General features: G+C 40.3%; 2 protein-coding genes and 1 long non-coding RNA gene across 9 annotated transcripts in view; 1 reads left to right on the forward strand and 2 right to left on the reverse strand.

Moving 5' to 3' along the window:
- LOC137131157 (uncharacterized) overlaps window positions 1-20,981 on the forward strand; it is a 21,361-nt gene continuing 380 nt past the window's right edge. Inside the window, exons 1-6 of one of the 5 annotated variants that reach the window (XR_010914957.1) lie at window positions 1-205; window positions 740-817; window positions 1,233-1,292; window positions 12,047-12,152; window positions 12,249-14,769; window positions 18,612-18,835. This is a non-coding gene — a long non-coding RNA (uncharacterized lncRNA). Of the gene's footprint in view, window positions 206-413; window positions 450-739; window positions 818-950; window positions 1,030-1,232; window positions 1,293-8,775; window positions 8,913-9,027; window positions 9,098-12,046; window positions 12,153-12,248; window positions 14,770-18,611; window positions 18,836-20,981 lie in introns of those variants that run through there. The other 4 variants (XR_010914956.1, XR_010914955.1, XR_010914958.1 and 1 more) reach the window with 4 other exon arrangements.
- LOC137131154 (sterile alpha motif domain-containing protein 9) lies at window positions 2,844-11,257 on the reverse strand. 2 transcript variants are annotated; one of them, XM_067512029.1, is made up of 5 exons: window positions 10,871-11,257; window positions 9,772-10,331; window positions 8,409-9,135; window positions 7,502-7,784; window positions 2,844-7,030 (listed from the first exon to the last, which is right to left on the reverse strand). In XM_067512029.1, the coding sequence occupies exons 3-5, from the start codon at window positions 9,123-9,125 to the stop codon at window positions 3,402-3,404; spliced, it is 4,629 nt and encodes a 1,542-aa protein (XP_067368130.1). In that variant the 5' UTR covers window positions 9,126-9,135; window positions 9,772-10,331; window positions 10,871-11,257; the 3' UTR covers window positions 2,844-3,401. The 2 variants fall into 2 exon arrangements, with proteins under 2 accessions (XP_067368130.1, XP_067368132.1); XM_067512031.1 differs by having other exon boundaries at window positions 9,772-9,947; window positions 10,149-11,257.
- The window catches only part of nrd1b (nardilysin b (N-arginine dibasic convertase)), a 24,012-nt gene continuing 16,458 nt past the window's right edge, over window positions 13,428-20,981 (reverse strand). For both annotated transcript variants that reach the window (XM_067512032.1, XM_067512033.1), the window contains exons 24-31: window positions 20,499-20,530; window positions 19,975-20,113; window positions 19,827-19,874; window positions 19,676-19,728; window positions 18,878-18,961; window positions 18,600-18,807; window positions 14,596-14,685; window positions 13,428-14,235 (exon numbers count right to left, since the gene is read on the reverse strand). In XM_067512032.1, coding sequence (XP_067368133.1) covers window positions 14,023-14,235; window positions 14,596-14,685; window positions 18,600-18,807; window positions 18,878-18,961; window positions 19,676-19,728; window positions 19,827-19,874; window positions 19,975-20,113; window positions 20,499-20,530 — 867 coding nt within the window. In that variant the 3' untranslated portion in view covers window positions 13,428-14,022. The remainder of the gene's footprint in view (window positions 14,236-14,595; window positions 14,686-18,599; window positions 18,808-18,877; window positions 18,962-19,675; window positions 19,729-19,826; window positions 19,875-19,974; window positions 20,114-20,498; window positions 20,531-20,981) is intronic.

Consider the following 20,981-nt stretch of genomic DNA (forward strand, 5'->3'; position numbering starts at 1 on the left):
ATCACATTTCTGTAACGTGAATGGAGCCAATCTGTACAACACAGATCAGCTGTTCAGACTGACCTAGTTTTTGTTTGGGGAATAAAGTTCTGCTGTGGGTCCAGGATTTACAGAACACTAAATGTTCCAGAGAGGCCATCCTGCATGTGGCTGGAGACTCAGCAGGAGCTGACCTGCTTCACTTTACTGCTACAATAAGTAACAAGTAAGAAGTAAGATGACTGTGTTTTATTGAAGATACCAGCAGGTTAACGTTAGCCAATGCTAACGGCTAATGCTAGCTAACGTTAGCCTTGAGTCAGGAGGACTCCTGAGGACCAGCAAGATGACGACATAACTTCAAAATGGAGTTTTTAATCGAAGCTAACATTATTTTTTTTTTAACACATGTTGGTTTCTATCTTTTTCCTCAGTCGACCAGCAACGATGAAAGGCTTTAGTGAGAGCAGGTGTGTGACTGTGCGGGTTTTGTTCATGAGAGGTTTTCCTGCTGTCCACCATCTTCTCCAGTCATTGGAACGTTTTTACCTAAAATCTCTGTTCTGCTAATAATGTTTGTGTTAGACTTGGTTTGTAGCAGCTGTTTTATTTTTTTGAAGAAGAGTAGAAAATAAAGTCCACTGATAGAAGAGTTTTGAGAAATGTGACGTCACCTAAAAAGTGATTAGGAGCCATATTTTTAATAGAAACCAATTGGGAACCTGCGTCTCCTGTCTTAAAACATCCTTCTCTTTCACAGTGACCTTCTAGGACAAAGTAGACGTTGATGGCAGTGATGGGAGCTGGTGGACAAACCCAGTGGTAGGAGATTGAAAAGGTGAGCTGCAGTGTTTCTGTGCCGTCTCCACCTGGGGACCTTTGTTTTAGATCAAGCCCCTCTCTGTCACCTGTTTTCCTACCTGAATGCAGCGAATGTCAAATGACGTCACACCATGTTAACCGTTGGGGGCACAGCGCCATCTTGTGACCAGTGGGGTCTGTTTAACATTGCTGCTGCAGCAATGACCTACTGTGGCTACGTCACCAACGGTAAGATGGAGGCCGAGTCCCCTAACAGTTCACACTGTGGGGCTTCAACGTCCGGTTTTTCTTTACTGTCAATTATGAAATAGGGGAATTGTAACAAACAAATATTAAGCTCTGTTTTTACTGATGGTATGAAACTCGGTTCTAATGTGACTTGTGTTCCAGTAATTTTAGTTAGTAAATATAGTTATCTGTGGTGTCTCCAGGTGCTTGGAGATGCAAAGATCTGCAGGTCAGATGAATTGGAAACTACATATTGCTAATTAGTGAGTATGAGTGTTTATCTCTGTCTCTACCCTGTGATAGAATAGTCACCTGTAAAGGTTGTACATGGTGTCTCTCTATATAAATATATATCTATATCTGCCTGAGAGAGGCTCTCCCCTTTCCGCAATATAACAACTGTGACACACAGATGCAGCCAAAGAAATGGCAACATTTTATTTATTTTATGGATATGTGACATCAAAACAATATCTTGAGATGAGAATATGTTAATAATTTGTATCTGTCAGTCGGTTCAACTTATAATACTGTTTTTATGAAGGGCTATAACCTAATTCATGTTTAAACCTAGGATATATCTAATATCACTAAAGCAATGCAGCTAATTTACGGCTTGACATAAAAATAAATAAATAATTACTTTCAAATAGTATGAAAAACCTTACAATAGCCAGCAGAGGGCAATCTAACAGAGGCCTTCAGATGATGCTTAGGCTGCTCATATTCAGTACACTTGAACACAATTTATTCTTATACAGTATGTTGTATACACATGAATCCAGTATACGGTCTATTTGCAGACTAAATGTTTTAGCATTAACCTTTTTTTTAACCATAAGCCTCTTTTACCAGCCATAAAACGGGTATCTTGCTAGTACATTATACTACAACCAGCTGGACTTGTAGTTATACACTGTCAAAGACATGTACTGAATAGATGATTGAGAAAATGTAAGTGGTTTATTTTCCCTAGCTGAACCTCCTACGTTAGGCATTCTATGGTCAGTGGTTAACCTCAGATATAACCTTCAGTTCCTCACTGATGATGTGGCCAAGCTGCACCATTTTGTTTTTACTTACAGAACTTCGGGAGGACTGACAATACACAGTATTGAGTGTTATTAACATTTACTCTTGAAAGGACTCATTCAAAAGTACAGAAAAGAAAAACATGTATTGCAGATTTTACTTTTTAATGATATAAGAAAGCTTCTCTTCTATTCTGTATATTGTTTAATGCGCAGTGAACTTTCATGTCTGAGGACAAGACTTTTTTAGTGTGGCGCTGTTTTCACAAAAACCTTCCAAAGATTTAGACAGCTCACGCTAATTTCAGTATGAAAAAAAAAAAAAGTACTGATGTTCAGTTGGACAATTGAGTTATTGTCAACCTATGTTTTTTTATTTTTTTTTATTTAGATTTTAACAGTGCTTGTCAAACACATGAAGCTTAATAGTACTTTGAATTCAGAGATTTTTTTTATTCTTGTTGACAGTAAAAAATCCTAAAAATACCACTGATTATGTTCAGTTCTTTTTATAAAATCTTTCAATTCTAAACAAATGTATTTTCTTAAATGTTATGGAGCGTGGAGATTGACATGATGTTATTATTGCATACTGTATGATATGTTAGTAATACTACTTGCCCTGAATGAATTTTGAAGACATATTAGATGTTGAATGAAAAGGACATTGTGACATTATTTTAGCATGATGTAGTTAAGTTAGTTGTCTAAGAAAACTTGACATCTGGCCACAGCAGGATCAAAAACACCCCATTTGTAAACAATTTTTCACCTTCTTTGTGATTTAAAAAAAAAAAAAAAGCTATCACAAAAATCACACTTCTTAGTCACTGGCAATGTAAATTGTTTGTACGAATGCTCTGACAGTGCAGAAGCAAGTAGCGAACACAAATTTCTTCATTATCAAAGTTGCAACCTGATAAATAAAATACGAAATAAGCTATTTTACTATTGTGCATAATGTATTTAGAGCACACAAGACATTCAATACTCTCAAATCCTGCTGTCTACACCACTCGGTCAAATTTTTCACACAAAAGATCAGTGTTCACATGAATTCAGGAGCTCCAAAGCTCTGGAAACACCAGCAACTAAGTCTACTTAATAAATAGCACTACATCTGCAAACAAAAATCAGAAAATGAATTAAAAAAATGTAAAAAAACAAAGAAATTATGTGACTGTCTATAGAATTGGCATTTATCCCTGCAATATAGCTTGTTTTTCATTTTCCATAGCTTCTAAGTGTGTTTGAAATTCCTTTAGAGTATGTCAGTGGTTGCACATTTACTTCAGTGCTCTTAGGTTCCTGACTTATAGTCTGTCTGTATAAGTCACTACCCTAGTTTTCATACTGAATATCATAAGCAAGGGGTCCATTAATAGCAAAGCCAAGATAGAAGGAAACCTTTTCAGTGCTGAAACCACTTCTTATGCCAGCAATAAAAGCTGGACGTACAGGGATTTTCAGTTTTCCATAATTAGCAAACACATCTCCCTGCTCAATGGTTCCACTAACTCGCTGAAGGCAGTTGATAATTGCTTTATCTTTAAATATTTCTCCATTGTGCCAAAGTTGAGCCAGCACATCACGGCGCATTTCTTTAAAGTTCTCATCAAGTTGGGGTTTGGAAACAAGCCCCTTGAGTCCTTCTTGTTTCCCCAAGTAGAGATGGGCAACGGTGCTTCTTTTTCGAAACAATAAAACCAGGCGTTTGCGGTATGAATTTCGAATCGCAGTCACATATGTCCCAATTTCTGTGTTTTCCTGAGTAGGACTGGGCCAGAACAAGAGAAGAGCCAGGTAGTAGGGGTCTGGGAAAGGATATCCAAGTCCGACATCTTGCAGAGTTTTCAAAAGTAGAGTGGAGAGCTGGCTGTAGCTCTTCACATGCTTAGATTTTGGTTTCAAAAGATAAAGGACAATGTTAGACAAAATGTAATTGATCGTTTCCTTTGTCTTTTGTTTGCTAGTGACAAACTGCTGTTGCTGTAGCAGAAATGCATAGCTTTCTGTGATCCTCTCAACTTCTTCGGCAGGTTTGTCCAACTGGTAAAGAATCCCTGCAAATGTATCTGCTTGTCTCTCTTCAAGAAACAGTCGTCTTTCTTCAATATCCATTTTTATATTGAGATTAGGATTGTTCTGCCGTTCTTTTTTTACTTCCTCTGGTGCTGTGCAAAAAAGTGTAACATACTTTTTAAAATGACCGCTGACGGTCCAGCGGTTCTTTGAATCAAATTCTAAAACGTTCCCTTTCATATACATGAAGTAACAGTCAAGTAGTTCGAAAGTTTCTTTTACTTCGGTTTTCAGATTGAGGAGAAAGGGCTCGTGCTCCCTGATGATCTCCACGTATCTGTTGTTGATCTCATTGTTCTCCTTATACACGCTGCTGATTGGGAGATTTTTTTGCAGGAAGCTCTGCAGGTACTTCTTCTTCATTGGATCACTTTCCTCAAAGAATGGCAATTTGCTCAATATCTCAAAGACCAGGAAAGCAATTTCCAGCACACCCACATAGCCATAAACATTGTAGGACTTTCTGGGATAGTCTTCAGATTCCGCATCCGTTGTGTCTTCTTCACACACGTCCTCTTCATTTGCTAGCTCTTGAGCTCTTTTAAATGCCCTGATAGCATTATCTGCTATTTTGACGTTTGAGCTCAAGTCCTCTGGATTGAGCGACGTCTCCTGCTTCTCTCTGTGGATGTTTGTTTTTAAATTGCTTTTGTGAACCTGCCCTATTGTGTCAAACGTGTAGGGGTTTTCTTTAATGTTTTTGGCCTTTTCTGCCCATTTCAGAGCCTCGGGGAAGTCTCGTTCATTGATGTATAAATACCTCGCCAGCGCCTGAGGAATTGACGCACTCATCACAAACCTGGACGATGCTTTTACAAAGATTTCTTGAACAGTTTGCCTCCCTTGCTGCCTGTGGATTTTGCCTATTAGAGGAGAAAATGGTTCTCTCTCATTTCCATCTTTCTTGCGCTGCCTTTCAATCAGCATTTGTTGGATCGAGAGCATGAATCTGTGTTTGACAACTCCACTACTGAAGAACAGATCACAGTGAAGAATCTCCATCACTATGTCGCTTACTTTTAAATAGTAGCATCTCTTCAGCTCTTTCACACATGCAGATGCTATGGATTGATGTAGGATTCGGGTTCCTTTATATCCTCCCCATTCTTCAACTGTGTCTATAATGAGAAAGTTTGAATACGGCTTCATTCTGTCCAGTAAACTGTCCTCTTGCCAGCGAATCATTTTCATCCCCAGATAATCCTCACAGAGGGAGAGAGAGATTTCAGACTCTGCTACATATTTGTTAAGCAATGCTAGAAAAGCAAATAGTTTGGCCTGCTTGGTGCTGAAATCGAAGTTCTCCAGTGTGTTACGAGCAATTTTATCTGTGTATTCTTTGTCAAAGTTGCTTTTCATTATCATAAAGCTGTAAAAGTTTTCAGGTTTTTCATGAGTTTCTTGGAGCTCTTTGAGCTTCTTTTCAAACTCCTTCTGTTCTTCTGGTGTCAGTGAAGCAGTTATGTACTGGCTTTGTGTTGGACTGTGCTTTCTGTACTGCTCCTTTGGGCTGTTCGACCGAACACAGTTAAGGATGATGACTTTGCAGTTTTGTGTATCATCCAGATTTATGTTTAAGCCATCATCTAGTGCAGCGTTGCGTATCCATTTCACAATATCGTTCTCAGTTTCTTTTGAATCATCAACTAACAACAAAACTGGAGATGGTTTCTCACTTTCAAGTTTCATGAGCCTGCTAACTTGAATGGCAACTTCTTTCTTTGGCAGTGTGTTGTCTTTCAACACCGCACACCTGAATTCATGACGAAGATCCCACATCACATGCATTGCCAAGGTGGTACCACCACAACCTGGATGGTGAAACAGATTGAGTGGAATACACATGTTGTTTGAATCCCTCAACTGAGATCTAATCATCTTCTTCACATTTTCATACTTGTCCCGCTTGACAAATGGCTTCTCTTTGTCCTTGTCACAAAAGTAGAAGTTCCACCATTTGACTTTGCCTCCTCTGTAGAATTCCTCCTCCACTTTGATCCTCAGATCATGTAACTCTGAACTTTTTTCGTCATAGATATTTTCGCATTGATTTAGACACAAAATATCCAGAGCAGTCATGAAATCTTCATCCTTCTGTTTCAAAATAACAACACTGGAGCCAGAAGAGGGAAGCAGTCTTCCAGATGGTTGACTGAACGGCCCCAGTGCCATTATAGTGCCATTGATCTCACTTAGGGTTAATTCGTTGATGGATAGTTGGTCAATGTCAAAGTCACACTTCTCCTGTATCAGCTCCCTCCATTTTGAATATGTGCTCTGAGATTCACAAATGGTAATGATACTTTCCTCTTCAGTATGTTTTATGAAGGACCTGTAGGTGTCAAAGACGGGGTCTTTCTCACTGTCCACAGGTGAAAGTAGGAGGAATATGATGAGACTTCTACCATGGAGAAGAACCTCAGGGTTGCAGATGAATGAAACTAGCTGCTCCACATCTCTGCAAGATTTTCTCAGCCAGTTCCTATAGTTCATCTCCTTGTTTGAGTCACTATCAAGGTCATTTCTTCCATTGCAGAAGACCCAGCTGGTCTGTTTGTAGAGGTTAAGGTTCTTTATCACAGAGTCAGGTTGTCCTTGGTATTGGGATGGGGTATGCAGATTGGCCACCCTCGAATTTCTGTAGGAATGACAGAGTCCACCAGCAGCAGCAGAGTTGGGGTCAAAGTCTAACACACAGAACAGTTTCAACTTGATCAGAAATCGGAGATACTGCACTTGTTCTGGACGGCTCCTATTTACCACCACAACAAATCTGTCATAGTTGTCCAATGAGTTTCCACCACAAGTTATTAAATTCTTGAGTTTGTCACCCTGGTTAGATTCCTTCTTTAAAACTTGTTCTGAAAGACACGACTGCTGCAGTTCACCTGTATGAAAAGGAAAATAATAGCAATGTTAAATAAATTATTGTTGGCAAATCTCTCAAGGCAAAAGAGTTGAAAATAGTTTTCAAAATCTTTATGGCTTGTTTATTTTAAAAAGGCCAAGATTAACTGTTTAGATTTTGGTGGTCAAAGGTCTTTCATTGCTGTCTGGAGGAAATGCATGAACTTATTGTGTGACTATCTGGCAACTTGACTGACAGACGTTCTAGTGTTTGTTTTTTTTTTTTTTTTTTTTTTTAGTAAAGTCTGTTGAAGTCTCTGCCTTTAGGTGCTGGTAAGTTGTTGCAAACGCATCTATTGTCATTTATATACTAAAATGAACGTTTCTCTTAAGCATTAACAAAGTTGGCAGTTTAGAGCTGTTTAATTTTAAGCCTTACAACAACCTCAAGTAACATTTAGTTATAAATTGACCCTAAACATTTGAATAGGTTTTATGAAGGGTTATCCCACCTATGTGCTCTTCCAGTTGACGAGCAAGATCACGCTGATTGATTTCTTTCAGAACCTCTATCGTGACCCGTAGAGCTTCCTCGTTGCCATAGTGGTCGGTGATTAATTTTGCGGTGTCCATGGCGTCCTTGTCCTCCAGTTTACCAAGAGGAATAGGTTCCTGGCTGGAGTCTCTGTAATCTCGCAAGTTGAAATGAAATTTTTTTAAGTCTTCTTTTAAAAGGTTTTCTAGTTTTTTGTTGATCTCCTGAGTGATCTTTGGTATGTCTGACAGGACTGTGGTCTGCAGGAAGAAACGGGAGGAGAGAATTAGAAGTAGAGCTACAGTATGAGACATTTGGAAGCAAGCTAACAGGGAAGCAGCATGAGACTCAAAATCTAGTCTTCTCCACTAAGCCCGGTGTGTCAATCATGAGATAATGGTAATAAGTGTGTAACAAAACTTTGGTTTGGTTTGGTTGTACGCTGAGGACATTTGGTTTAAGATCAGAAGGTCACAGGTAGAATCCAAGATTATGATTCAGAACTGTTAACTATGTCACAAGACACAGCTGGGTAGCATTTATTATTAAGATGCTGTGTTCATTGTTTGACATCATTGATGACACCTTCAAATAAAATCTTCTTTTTTTTTTTTTTTTTTTTTGTACTTTAATCTCATACGCATCTTTTGATCTGAAACCCTAATGTTTTCACGTTTTGTAACACTTATTCCTGTACTGTCCTAATGACTAAGTGCAGAAAAGCTGGCTGCAGTGTGGCAGACCATGGAGGGGAGGGGAGGGGCAAAGGGGAGTAGATTTTGAGTCATGTGCCGCTGCTGTTCACTCGCTGTCTTCAGTGTACAGCAAAAGCAAATGATTGAGACTAGCCGTTGAAATACTTCTAAAACAAAAAAAAGAATTACCCCAACTTTTTTTTTGACTGCCATCTTGTGTGGTTTTGGCTTCTGAATTCTTTTCTTCTTTGAAGCCTTGTTGAGTAGCAGCTGATCACGTTCAGGTTCATTTTGCACTGCTTTCTCTGCAGTTTTGCTGTCTAATTCTGGTTGTTCGGTTTCTTTGGCCTGAGCTGCACTGACGTCTGGTTGAACGGGCTTTGCAGCCTCTGTTTGACCTGTGCTGGCTGGAGGAATGTTTTGTAGTACTGGCTCTGGTTTGTTGTTCAACTGACGGAGTTCTGCCACGATCTTTACAGCGGGACCAGATTTTATGTCCAAATCCAGGAGATCCTGCTTCCTAAAACAAATGAGGCAATCTCCAGACACATCTTCCATTAAAAGCCGTTCTGCATATTTGCTGTATACCTTCACGTGCTGCAGTAACCACTGATTGACCTGCTCCTTAGTCCAATTTTCCACATATGCTGGAAACTCTGTGTCATGCTGTGATGGTTCTTTAAGTCTTTCCAGGTAAGATGTTATTTTGACAGCAGGTCCATGTTTTATTCCCAGGTCCAGTATATCTCTCTTCTCAAAAAATAAAATCTCTCCTGATACCTCTTCCTCAAAAAATTTGTGTGCACAGGTCTCATGAACTTTGACGTCTGTCATCAGCCACCGGTGAACGTCTTCCTTGGTCCATTTTTCAATTGGAGGTAGTGGCTTTGTTTTTGAAGATTTCATCTTGGAATAACTATGAAATTAAGCAATTTAATAAGCGATTAAAATAACAAACGACATTGAGGAGACACAGTATTTTGTCTTAAATTAGAAACCTCAGATGTGGCCTTGTTGTACAGTATGGAGCCTTAGAATCAGAACCCCACACTACTTTTCTGCTGCTGCTTAAAGTTACTGTCGTGGGAAAGCTAGTATGACTAATACACCCTACTGAAGTTCGCTGTGTGCTGTGTGCTTGTCAGCCCCCAAACATCCTGACAGGATGTGGCTTGCATAGCAGAGGTATGCAGCACTTTTGTCTGCATCTGGAAAGTATTGCAACATTTTTTAGGTTCATCTTTAGTTCCTACACGTAAAATCATTGTTAAACGCTTTTGCATTTTTTTTAATTTTTTTTTTTTTTATTAACACATGGTAACGTTTACCGTAAACCACAAACCCACTATTTACAATAGTTTGCAATCGGTTGCAAAAACATCTTTTTTGTTGGTGAAAAAAAAGTTGTTGTTTTGTTTTAAAGCTGTAAACATTAAACAACATTTTATTGGATCATAGATGTATTTTTTTTTTTTGCCTACTCATACCCAATGTCTATTCATGCAAAAAGCTTTACTGTGCATGTTATGATGAGTAAGTACGAGATTCTCACCTTCTGAAATCACTGGCTTCCTCCTTAGTCTGGAGTTAAGCTGAAACACTGGAGGTCGGATGTTACTTAAAATGCTGGATCTTTTCATTCAGCTACACAGTGCAAATGTTATCTTCCATGAAATGGTGACCCACTCCCAGCAGTTATTCCTCAGCCAGCCCCTTTAACGTCACTTCCTTTGACAGCAGTTTTAAAGCAGAGAATTAAACCCACCCACAGACCAAAGTTGCTGTTTAAAACAAATACAGAGAACAGTAGGTGTATTTGAGCAAATGTCCCTGAAACTGTTTCTAGACTTAAAACCAAAAGTATACAGAAGGGGAAAAAAAAAAAAAACTACAATAACTTCTGCATAGTGGAAACGATGGTTCTCCAACCTGCTGCCTTGTAGCCCTGGGTGTGGTTGTACTTCCTCCTTTCTCTTCTCTTGTCTGCAGTCGTTTACATTATATTTTACATTAAGTCATTTAGCAGACGCTTTTTATAATTCTTGAGTTTGTCACCCTGGTTAAATTCCTTCTTTAAAACTTGTTCTGAAAGACACGACGGCTGCAGTTCACCTGTATGAAAAAGAAAATAATAGCAATATTAAATAAATTATTGTTGGCAAATCTCTCAAGGCCAAAGAGTTTAAAATAGATTACAAAATATTTATAGCTCCTTTTATTTTAAAAAGGCCAAGAAGCATTATTGTTCATAGTTGTCCATCTGCCTTCAAATGTCCAGTTGCACTGAAGGATTAACTGTTTAGATTTTGGTGGTCAAAGGTCTTTGCTGTCTGGAGGAAATGCATGAACTTATTATGTGACTATCTGGCAACTTGACTGACAGACGTTCTAGTGTTGTGCGTGTGTTTTTTTTTTTTTTTTTTTTTTTTTTTTTTAATAGTAAAGTCTGTTGAAGTTTCTGCCTTTAGGTGCTGGTAAGTCGTTGCAAACGCATCTATTGTCATTTATATACTAAATTACGTTTCTCTTCAGCATTAACAAAGTTGGCAGTTTAGAGCCGTTTAATTTTAAGCCTTACAACAACCTCAAGTAACATTTAGTTATAAATTGACCCTAAACATTTGAATAGGTTTTATGAAGGGTTATCCCACCTATGTGCTCTTCCAGTTGACGAGCAAGATCACGCTGATTGATTTCTTTCAGAATCTCTATCGTGACCCGTAGAGCTTCCTCGTTGCCATAGGAAAAGTACAATAAGTTCTGCATAGTGGAAACGATGGTTCTCCAACCTGCTGCCTTGTAGCCCTGGGTGTGGTTGTACTTCCTCCTTTCTCTTCGCTCGTCTGCAGTCATTTACATTATATTTTACATTAAGTCATTTAGCAGACGCTTTTATGCAGAGTGACTGACAAGTGTAAGCCACTTACAGCAGGTCTAACAGGAACAGCCTTCACTAAATGTGGAGGTGGTCTGCAGCACAGATCTCACATTTATCTCGCAGTCTTGGCATCTGTTCTCAGACAGTTTAGTAACTGTTCAGTTTGACACGTGACCCTACAAACACCTGATAGTCAGGGGGACAGTGCTTCACATGTCAAGGTGTCAATGACTTAATACCACAGGTTAAATATTTGGGTCTCACAACCAGCTAATTAGACTGGATCATGTTTGTCTGTATGGTGAAGGGAATTGTTATATGGTGGTAACCTGATTATTTTTTAGTTGCCGGGCTGAGACTTGCTTTGGAGTTTCGAACTCCAGAGCGGCTGATGCAAATAGACAGGGTGTGTGTTTCAGAGAGTACAGGGAAAAACACCTGGCAGTGTTTCCACGTATTAAACAGCGAGACACCACATGGTTCATCATTTTACACAGTGCTGTTTGAACCTTATCACACTGCTGTTGCGTTTTGGTTTCACTTCACTTCACAGTGACTCCTGCTGACCTGTCCAGGGTGGACGCAGTGACAGCTGGGATAGGTTCCAGCCCTAAGTTTCCCTTTAAATATGCTTTTATCTGACCTGTATTTACGGAAACACCATAGATATTAAAGATAAATTATCCTCATAAATGACTGATCATATTTACACTGAATTGGGGGAAAAATAAGCACAACGCTTGGATCTATTCAAGATTTCTGGAATTCATACATGTTTACTGAAGCTGATGGAACATTACTAACAAATGTTTAATTCCCTTTTAAGACCTTTTAGTTCTACACGGTGTCTCCACAAACTTTGGACGTCGCTATGTAGAGGAATCCGGAAGTGTCACAGCAGCAAAGACAAAGTCTGATGGATTCAGCAGATTGTTTTCTGTGTGTGCAGGGTACAAACCTCCAGTAGGATTTAAACAGTGGGCCACACTCCGAAGCAGCAGGTGATGGAGACCTTAATGTCGCTTACAAGCCAAGTAAATGTCAAGAAGCAGCAGGTACAGCAGCGGTTAGTTACTGTGCGAAGTGATCAGCACATTTTAAAACCATCACTTCATGTTAAAACGCTCTCATCTGCCATTTTGTGGTGGCAGAGATAAAGCAGAACATGGACCACGATGATGCTGTGCCAGGTAAGATGCTCACCTGTGGAGGAAAAGACAAACTTCAAACGTGAGTTTTTTTTCTGTTTGATTCTTTCTTCTTTGGCAGTTTCTGTGTTTTAATGTCCCGTCATGGATTCATGTCACCTTTCTATTGTGGTTTTTATTCTGTATCCATTTACCTGTCGGTTAGTCAGCCAGACACTTGTGGACAATAGGCAAGTTGTACATATTTCACAGAGTTAATAATACAATCAATACGACATGTCCATTTAACGTTTTGCTTATTTGTCAACACAGAATTATTACTGTTGTTCATTAACTTTAATTTTTTACCAGAACTTTGCTTAATCAAAAGAATATATTTGGAGAATTTAATTTATTTTTAATTGAATTTTTCAAGTGTAGTGAGAAACTGACATTTATTTTAATTATGAAATGCTCATTTACATAATTTACCAGGCAAAATGCCAAATCAGGCCTTTTCTAGTTTATTTTAAAGACCATTTTTGGACCAAAGAATTGAAAGTCTAACAAGGGCTACAACTACCTCTTATCTGGAGGTTTGCACATATTGTGTTCCCACAATGTGAGGTTGGAAGATATTCAGTTAATATTCAAAAACAAAGTTCTTAAAAAATACTTGACAGGTATTTCAGAGAGCAGAGGCTGTGGTAGATTCGATTATACCCAACAGTAGAAACCTTGTTTGTTACAAATCCTAGAAAACTGGCTTACTGCTGATTCTAGTGCAGCGCAGTGATGCAGTGTTTTTATCTTGGATGTTCTGTAAACTCTGGAACGTGTGCACTTGTCTCCTTCTCAAGTTTCGCCTTTTGACTCCTTCCATGCACAAATGGAGGTAAAGTAAAATACTGTACAGCTCCTATAGATTTGGTAAATGGAAATAAATTGACTGAATTGATCAAGTGGTGATGATAAAGTAATTTTCGGGCTTATTTTGTATTGATAGTCTGGGAAAATTTCACCAGTTACAGCTTTTAACTTTGGACAAATTAAGTTTTAAAAAAAAAAAAAAAGGCAGTATGCACAGTTATGGCAGCAGTATATAGATCAATTCTAAAAGTTTATGATTTTCATTGGTATTCTGAACATGACTGAGACGTGAAGAGCGGATTAATAGATAATCAGACAAATATGACTCAAATGTTTAATTATTTGGGGTATTTTTAATAACCATTATAATAGTTTTGGTGGCAATGTTTACAGCAGTACACAGTGAAATAGTACATATCACACAGATACTGTTAGTCTAGTACTTTTATTTCTTGATACACATTTGTAACAGTCTTATAGTATGAACACGGAAAGTTCTACATGGAGGAAAATGACAGTTCTGCCCTTCTTATTATTGTTCCTGAGCTATCATGCTGCATTCACTTTGCCTGGGAATTTTCCAATTATTTCACAGTTATAAGCGACAAAGTCTCACTGTCATTCGTTTAAACCCATCAACAAAACCATCTGTAGATAACTGCTCCTGATTAACTTCTTCTGCTGCCATATTAGGGGATGTCTGCGCTGTTTTTAAATCTAAAATATTGTATTGCTCACACTGATCTGAACAGGATTTTGTGGTAGTGCAGCCAAAGCTCAGATCTACAGTTGTTTCTTCAGGTAGTGAATGCAGCAATATTATATTGATGGAAATTAAAAAAAAACTTCTCAGAGACCCCTGATGTTTCTATCCATTCTGATCAGTGCTCACTGTTGCCATGGTTACTTTTTTGTGGATTCTTGTGGCCTAGCTGAGGATTTTGTGGTAGGGGTGAAGGGGCAGTGATGAGGTGAACGCTCTGATGTCTGTGATGAGCTCGGTATCCTGCAGTGATGATGAGGAGGCTGTGAGGAAGGTCAGCTCGTTGACTTCTCCATACGCTGAGGTTGGGGGGTTGTCGGGGCTGCAGAGAGCGGTCTGAGCAGGTGAGTCGCCTTCTTCCACTCCAAAACCCACCACCTGACAGAGCAGATAGAAGCAGATTAGGGAGAAAAGGCTGGAGTTTAAAAACCAGCTTTACTGTCAGAGCTTTTTTAATGGCGTCCTGCGTGTTTGAGCACCGTTACCGAAGGTATTCAGTGAGGGCTGACACGGTTCAAACAAGAGGTACAACTGACAATGGAAAATATGTTCAATCATATTCTAAAGGAAAGAAAATTGATTGTGAATTTACTGCAGGTCACTTTGTTGAATAATCACAAAAGTACAAAGTTGACTTGCTCATTGAAGCAGTTTGGATTAGGTCCATCTCCACTGGGAGCATCCTGAACCCAGACGCTGTTCACTTTAAACCACTTGGCAGAATAATGATAGACTCACTTGTACACTGAGTTTCCTGCTGTTAGAGTTTCTGTGCTCCAGGAACCAAGAGACCAGCTCCTCCTGAGTGAAGAGCTTCAAAGCCTTGATCTGCAACAGAGACCACAGTGGGTTATAAACACAGACCAGACCCAGAACCAGACCTGCAGGTGTTGGCACCAGTTCCAGCTTCTGGTAAGTTCAGTCCTGATGTTTTTTGCTAAATGAATATTTACACATATGTTCACACATTTCACACTCAATGACCTGCAGTTCAATTTTATTTTTCTGTACATTGTTCAAAAACCTGGTGTTTGTCAGATATTGTTTAACTTTTTTCAGGTCCCTGAATCAGAAGGAAAAAAAGATGTAAGTGCAATAAATCCAATGGGAAATGTAGTTTGTTCATAGCCCACCAATATTTTTACTTGTGGTCATTGGTCATTTCACTTGTCCCTTTTGGGGGGGGGGGGTCCCCACTGCAGCAAATAGGAGGGACACTGGCACTCGGTGTCCCTCCTGTTTGTCTGGGCTTAGGAGCAGCACCAAGGTGGTTCTTGATGGCTGGGTGGGATTTGACCCCCGCAGCCTCGTACACCCCAACCCAATGCTGTACCCATTGATGCACCGGGCCCCCCTGAAGCCAGCACACAATCCCCCCACGTTTAGTTGTCTGTGTGACCTGGATTAGCTTGTTTGTCTGTGCTGTAGACCTCCATTGTTGTCCAAAGACTATTAAACACATCTGGGTGACAGAGTTCATTCCAAATTATGGTCATTTGATGCCTTTGGGGCTGAAAGGTATCAAATTACCATTTTTTTTTTTTTTAACAATAGTTTTTTAAATGATAATGACAATGTTGTGAGTGGTTATGCCCCACAGGTAGGATGTGAGTTAGAAGAGAAGGAGAAATTCTGGAGTGAGTTAGATGAAGTGATGCAGAGCATCCCCAGAGGTGAGAGAGTTGTCATTGGTGCAGATTTCAATGGGCATGTAGGTGAAGGGAACAGAGGTGATGAGACTGTTATGGGCAGGTTTGGTGTTCAGGACAGGAACGCAGAAGGTCAGATGGTGGTTGACTTTGCAAAGAGGATGGAAATGGCTGTAGTAAACACTTTCTTTCAGAAGAGGCAGGAACATAGGGTGACGTACAAGAGCGGAGGGAGAAGCACTCAGGTAGACTACATCTTGTGTAGACGTTGTAATCTGAAAGAGATCAGTAGCTGTAAAGCATTGGTAGGGGAGAGTGTAGCCAGACAACACAGGATGGTGGTGTGCAAAATGATGCTGGTGGTGAGGAAGATAAGGAGGACTAAGGCAGAGCAGAGGACGAAGTGGTGGAAGTTGAAAAAGGAAGAATGTCGTTTAGTTTTCAGGGAGGAGCTGAGACAGACTCTGGGTGGTTTGGAGGTGCTTCCAGATGACTGGACTACTACAGCTAATTTGATCAGGGAGACAGGTAGGAGGGTACTCGGTGTGTCATCTGGAAAGAGGAAAGCAGACAAGGAGACTTGGTGGTGGAACGAGGAAGTTCAGGAGTGTATACAGAGAAAGAGGTTAGCTAAGAAGAAGTGGGACACTGAGAGGACTGAAGAGAGTAGACAGGAGTACAGGGAGATGCAGTGTAAGGTGAAGATAGAGGTGGCAAAGACCAAACAAACAGCATATGAGGACTTGTATGCTAGGTTGGACACTAAAGAGGGAGAGGTGGATTTGTACAGGTTGGCCAGACAAAGAGATAGAGATGGGAAGGATGTGCAGCAGGTTAGTGTGATTAAAGATAAGGATGGAAATGTATTGACAGGTGCCAGGAGTGTGATGGGAAGATGGAAGGAGAACTTTGAAGAGTTGATGAACGAGGAAAATGAAAGGGAACGAAGAGTAGAAGAGGTGACTGGTGTGGAGCAGGAAGTAGCAAAGATTAGTAAGAGTGAAGTGAGGAGGACATTGAAGAGGATGAAGAGCGGAAAGGCAGTTGGTCCTGATGACAAACCTGTGGAGGTATGGAAGTGTCTAGGAGAGGTGGCAGTAGAGTTTTTGACTAGTTTGTTTAACAAGATCTTGGAGAGTGAGAGGATGCTGAGGACTGGAGGAGAAGTGTACTGGTACCAATTTTTAAGAACAAGGGAGATGCGCAGAGCTGTGGCAACTACAGAGGAATAAAGCTGATGAGTCACACAATGAAGTTGTGGGAAAGAGTAGTGGAAGGTCGGCTAAGGGCAGAGGTGAGCATTTGTGAGCAGCAATATGGTTTCATGGCTAGAAAGAGACAACAGATGCAGTATTTGCTTTGAGGATGTTGATGGAGAAGTACAGAGAAGGTCAGAGGGAGTTGCATTGTGTCTTCGTAGAGTTAGAAAAAGCGTATGACAGGGTGCCGAGAGAGGAGCTGTGGTACTGTATGAGGACGTCTGGAGTGGCAGAGAAGTATGTTAGAGTGGTGCAGGACATGTATGAGAGCTGTAAGACAGTGGTGAGGTGTGCTGTAGGTGTGACAGGAGTTCAAAGTGGAGGTGGGTCTGCATCAAGGATCGGCTCTGAGCCCCTTCTTGTTTGCTCTGGTGATGGACAGACTGACAGATGAGGTTAGACAAGAATCTCCCTGGACTATGATGTTCTCAGATGACATTGTTATTTGTAGTGAGAGCAGGGAGCAGGTGGAGGAAAATCTAGAGAAGTGGAGGTCTGCTCTGGAAAACAGAGGAATGAAGCTTAGCCGCAGCAAGACAGAATACATGTGTGTGAATGAGAGGGACCCAGGTGGAACGGTGAGGTTACAGGGAGCAGAGGTGAAGAAGGTGCAGGACTTTAAGTACTTAGGGTCAACGGTTCAGAGCAACGGTGAGTGTGGAAAAGAGGTGAAGAGGCGAGTGCAGGCAGGTTGGAACGGGTGGAGAAAAGTGTCAGTTGTGTTGTGTGATAAAAGAGTATCAGCGAGAATGAAAGGAAAGATGTTCAAGACGGTGGTGAGACCAGAGATGTTGTTCGGCTTAGAGACAGTGGCACTGAAGAAAAGACAGGAGGCAGAGCTGGAGGAAGCAGAGCTTAAGATGTTGAGGTTCTGTTTGGGAGTGACGAGGATGGACAGGATCAGGAATGAGGACATCAGAGGGACAGCTCATGTTAGATGTGTTGGAGATAAAGTCAGAGAGGCCAGATTGAGGTGGTTTGGACATGTTCAGAGGAGAAACTGTGAATATATCGGTAGAAGGATGCTGAGGTTGGAGCTGCCAGGCAGGAGGTCTAGAGGAAGAGCAAAGAGGACATTTATGGATGTAGTGAGAGAGGACATGAAGTTAGTTGGTGTGAGTGAAGAGGATGCAGAGGATAGAGTTAGATGGAGGCACATGATTCGCTGTGGCGACTCCTGAAAGGGAGCAGCCGAAAGGAAAAGAAGAAGTTTTTTAAATGATACTTCAAGTAATCGTGCTATATACAAAAATACCTTTTTATCAGAACTGTATTGGAAATAAATTCAGTGGAACTTCATAGATAACAAAATGTACTCAAAAGTTGAAATACTCATGATCCATAAATTTTGAATGTCATACACTAATCATATTGTCTTCAATCACCATCCACATACTAAAGTGGACATTAAAGCTTGTTGTCAGCTTGCAGTCTGGATTCACGCATTTGTTAATTTCCGCCGTTGTTCCTCCAAATACTACTATACAGACAGATGCTGCACTGTGCGTCATTCATTTCTCATAACAAGTTCAGGATTTCCTTTTATTGCATCAGGTGAACTGTCTATGCACAAGATTTAAGGTGGAATTACAGAGACTCTGAAGAGTGTGGACAATATTGAAAAGGAAGCTGGTTGTCTGAATGAAGAAGCATGACACCCAGTGGGGGTCTGGGCTACAATGGAGGTGTGTGGCATTAACGGACGAGCAAATCCAGGCTGACAACTAACCAGATTCAGCGTTGTCTTCAGCGTCTGCATGGTGATTGTGGACAATACGATTCAGTTAGAAACTGAACGTGATGACTTTAGGCTTTAAGGACATGTTTGTCTCACCTCTTTGTTCAGGCGGTCAAAAACGTACTGCTGTGTGACAACTTCAAACCAGTTGCGGTCCACCTCCTCTCCCAGATGAGCGTCCTCACACTCCTTCAGCTTGATGAGAGCAGTCACCTGGGTCCTGAAGGCGTCTTCACTCAGGCCAGACAAGCGCTCCCCAAAGCTGAGCAGGAACTCCTCGATCTTTGCTTCCACAAACTCTGTGCTGCGAGGACAGGAAGCAGCATTTAACCGCAAGTTACACTTATTCATAAGGTAAACACTGTTCATCTCACCTGAACTTAGTGGCCTGTGTTTCCACGGTGACAGAAAATCCCAGCACCCCAGAGGTGTTTCTGCAGGTTGGGTACACCTGGTACCTGCAGGTCAGAGGAATATTAGTCAGATTAAGCACCAGGTTTTGATGTGATTAATTTATTTTGCCCCAGACAAACTGGACGACTACTTATCATTTACTGACTGAAAACATATTTTCTAGTCTGAATAAAAACTTTAACACATTTGTGTCTCTTGTTGAGGTGATGTACATCTCTTAACCAGAGATGGGAGCTGCACATTAGCTTCGGGTACAAACCTCAGGTATCGCTTTTATCTACGCCAACACAAAATGCTGTTGTTGGTCAGGAATCATTGGGCCCAAGTCTGCCCCCTTGTGGCAAATAGTTTAAATACTCTGGTCATAAACCACCAAGGGTTTGGGTGTGTGAACAATAAAGCAGGTGACACATACGCATTGTTTTTTTTTTTTATTTTTATTTAAAGGAAGCGCAGGGATTGTAGAAGGAGAAAAAATCCTCTTCACTTCAGTCAAAGACCAAGAGGAATACTTAGTGTTTTTATGGGCACAAAAAATTGGAACCTGTGCTTTTAAAACACAGTTACCTTAATGGGAAGTAAATAGATCCACTGCTTTATCTGACAAAGCTAAAAACTGTTCTTAAAGTGACAATTTGCAGTTTCTTTATTCTTAAGCTGGTGCTAACATGACACCTTAAATTGTCTGCATCCTCCTCACTGCTGCATAAAAAGGTTTTACAGAAGTTGTAGAGTCAGTAATGATGTGCAGCACTCACCCCAGCGTCTCCTTTGTCCTGAGGAAGTCAAAGCAGGGCTCCTCCATGTGCATCTAAGTCCATCATTTAAAATGGACATGATTAACATTTATACTGTAGTTTGAAACGGGTTTTTCCATTTAAATACTTTTTTTTTTTTTTTAACACTCACCACCATCAGCTCCATCAGAGCGTGCTCTCTGAGGTTCTTCAGTCCAGACTGCAAAACAACAGATTCAGAAGAACTGGATCTCTGCAGGGCCTCAGCCAATGGTGCTGATAAAGTGCATAATGTGAAGAACCTGAGAGATGATTCCTACCTGGTAGTAGACTGTGACCTCTGAGTTTGCGTCTCCCTTGTTCAGAGATTTGACTTTACACAGGTGGTGTTTCCGCGGCAGCTCCACTACCCGGAACAACACGGGGGCCTCTGCAGACAGAGGCTGGAACTGCAGCTTGCTGCAGGGAGACGGACGCAATGAGTAACATCACATTTACACACCAGTCGGGTTGAGTGGCTGAGGTCATGTTTTTATTTTGTTTCACTGTAGTTTGGTGAAAGGTTCATCTGATTTCAAATATACAGAACAACTAACCACTGAGTTCTCAGCCTATTTTATCAGTTTACATCCCTGCAACAGTCAGATTTTAACTCTGTGTTCATGTGAAGCTTGTAACTGTACCTGCAGCTTCAAAAAGCATCATCATTTACTCAGATACAAGCTTCAGGCACTAAATTGAGCACGTCTGGTCACATCATACTTACTTTCTGAATGTATCTTGTTGATTTGAACAATACATAGAAATAAAACAGCAAAGTTTAAAAATGGAGCAGAGTACTCACTCAATGAAGTACTGCAGAAAGTCTTTGGACTCCTGTTGGTGGAAACAATGCATGAGATTATAACTGAGCTTTTCACAGGAGAAACATTTCAATGTTTCTTCTTTGTGTGATGAGACAAACAATTATTGTTACTAAAATTAGTAACTAATTGTTATCATAAAATGGTTACAGATCACAGCAGATCTGCACAGTCTGTCAAACCTCTGAGCAGAGCTACTACTATAACATGCTGTCAGATGCGGTTATTAGTTAATCCAACAAAAATAAAGTTTAAAATGATTCTTTTCTCTCAAATGCTGCTTATCTTGTTCTACTGACACACAGTACTTTTTTACAGTTGATGTTTTACTGACAAAACAAATTGTTGGTTAAACTGAAAATGATCAGGAAATAAAGCAACATTTTGTTAATTGCAGCTGCAGTTGTCACCAGTATTATTTGTGGTAAAATTACTCTTCAACAGCATAAACTCGCTTTGATTAA

The sequence above is a fragment of the Channa argus genome, chromosome 8 (assembly GCF_033026475.1).
Source record: "Channa argus isolate prfri chromosome 8, Channa argus male v1.0, whole genome shotgun sequence".
NCBI lineage: Eukaryota > Metazoa > Chordata > Actinopteri > Anabantiformes > Channidae > Channa > Channa argus.

Excerpts from the sequence above, each read along its gene's own strand:
- LOC137131154 (XM_067512029.1), bottom strand. The coding sequence starts at position 9,125 with ATGAAATCTTCAAAAACAAAGCCACTACCTCCAATTGAAAAATGGACC. Across the intron at positions 7,785-8,408 it reads CAGTCAAAAAAAAAGTTGGG|ACCACAGTCCTGTCAGACAT; the intron begins GTAATTCTTTTT and ends TTCTTCCTGCAG. Across the intron at positions 7,031-7,501 it reads TCAACTGGAAGAGCACATAG|GTGAACTGCAGCAGTCGTGT; the intron begins GTGGGATAACCC and ends CTTTTCATACAG.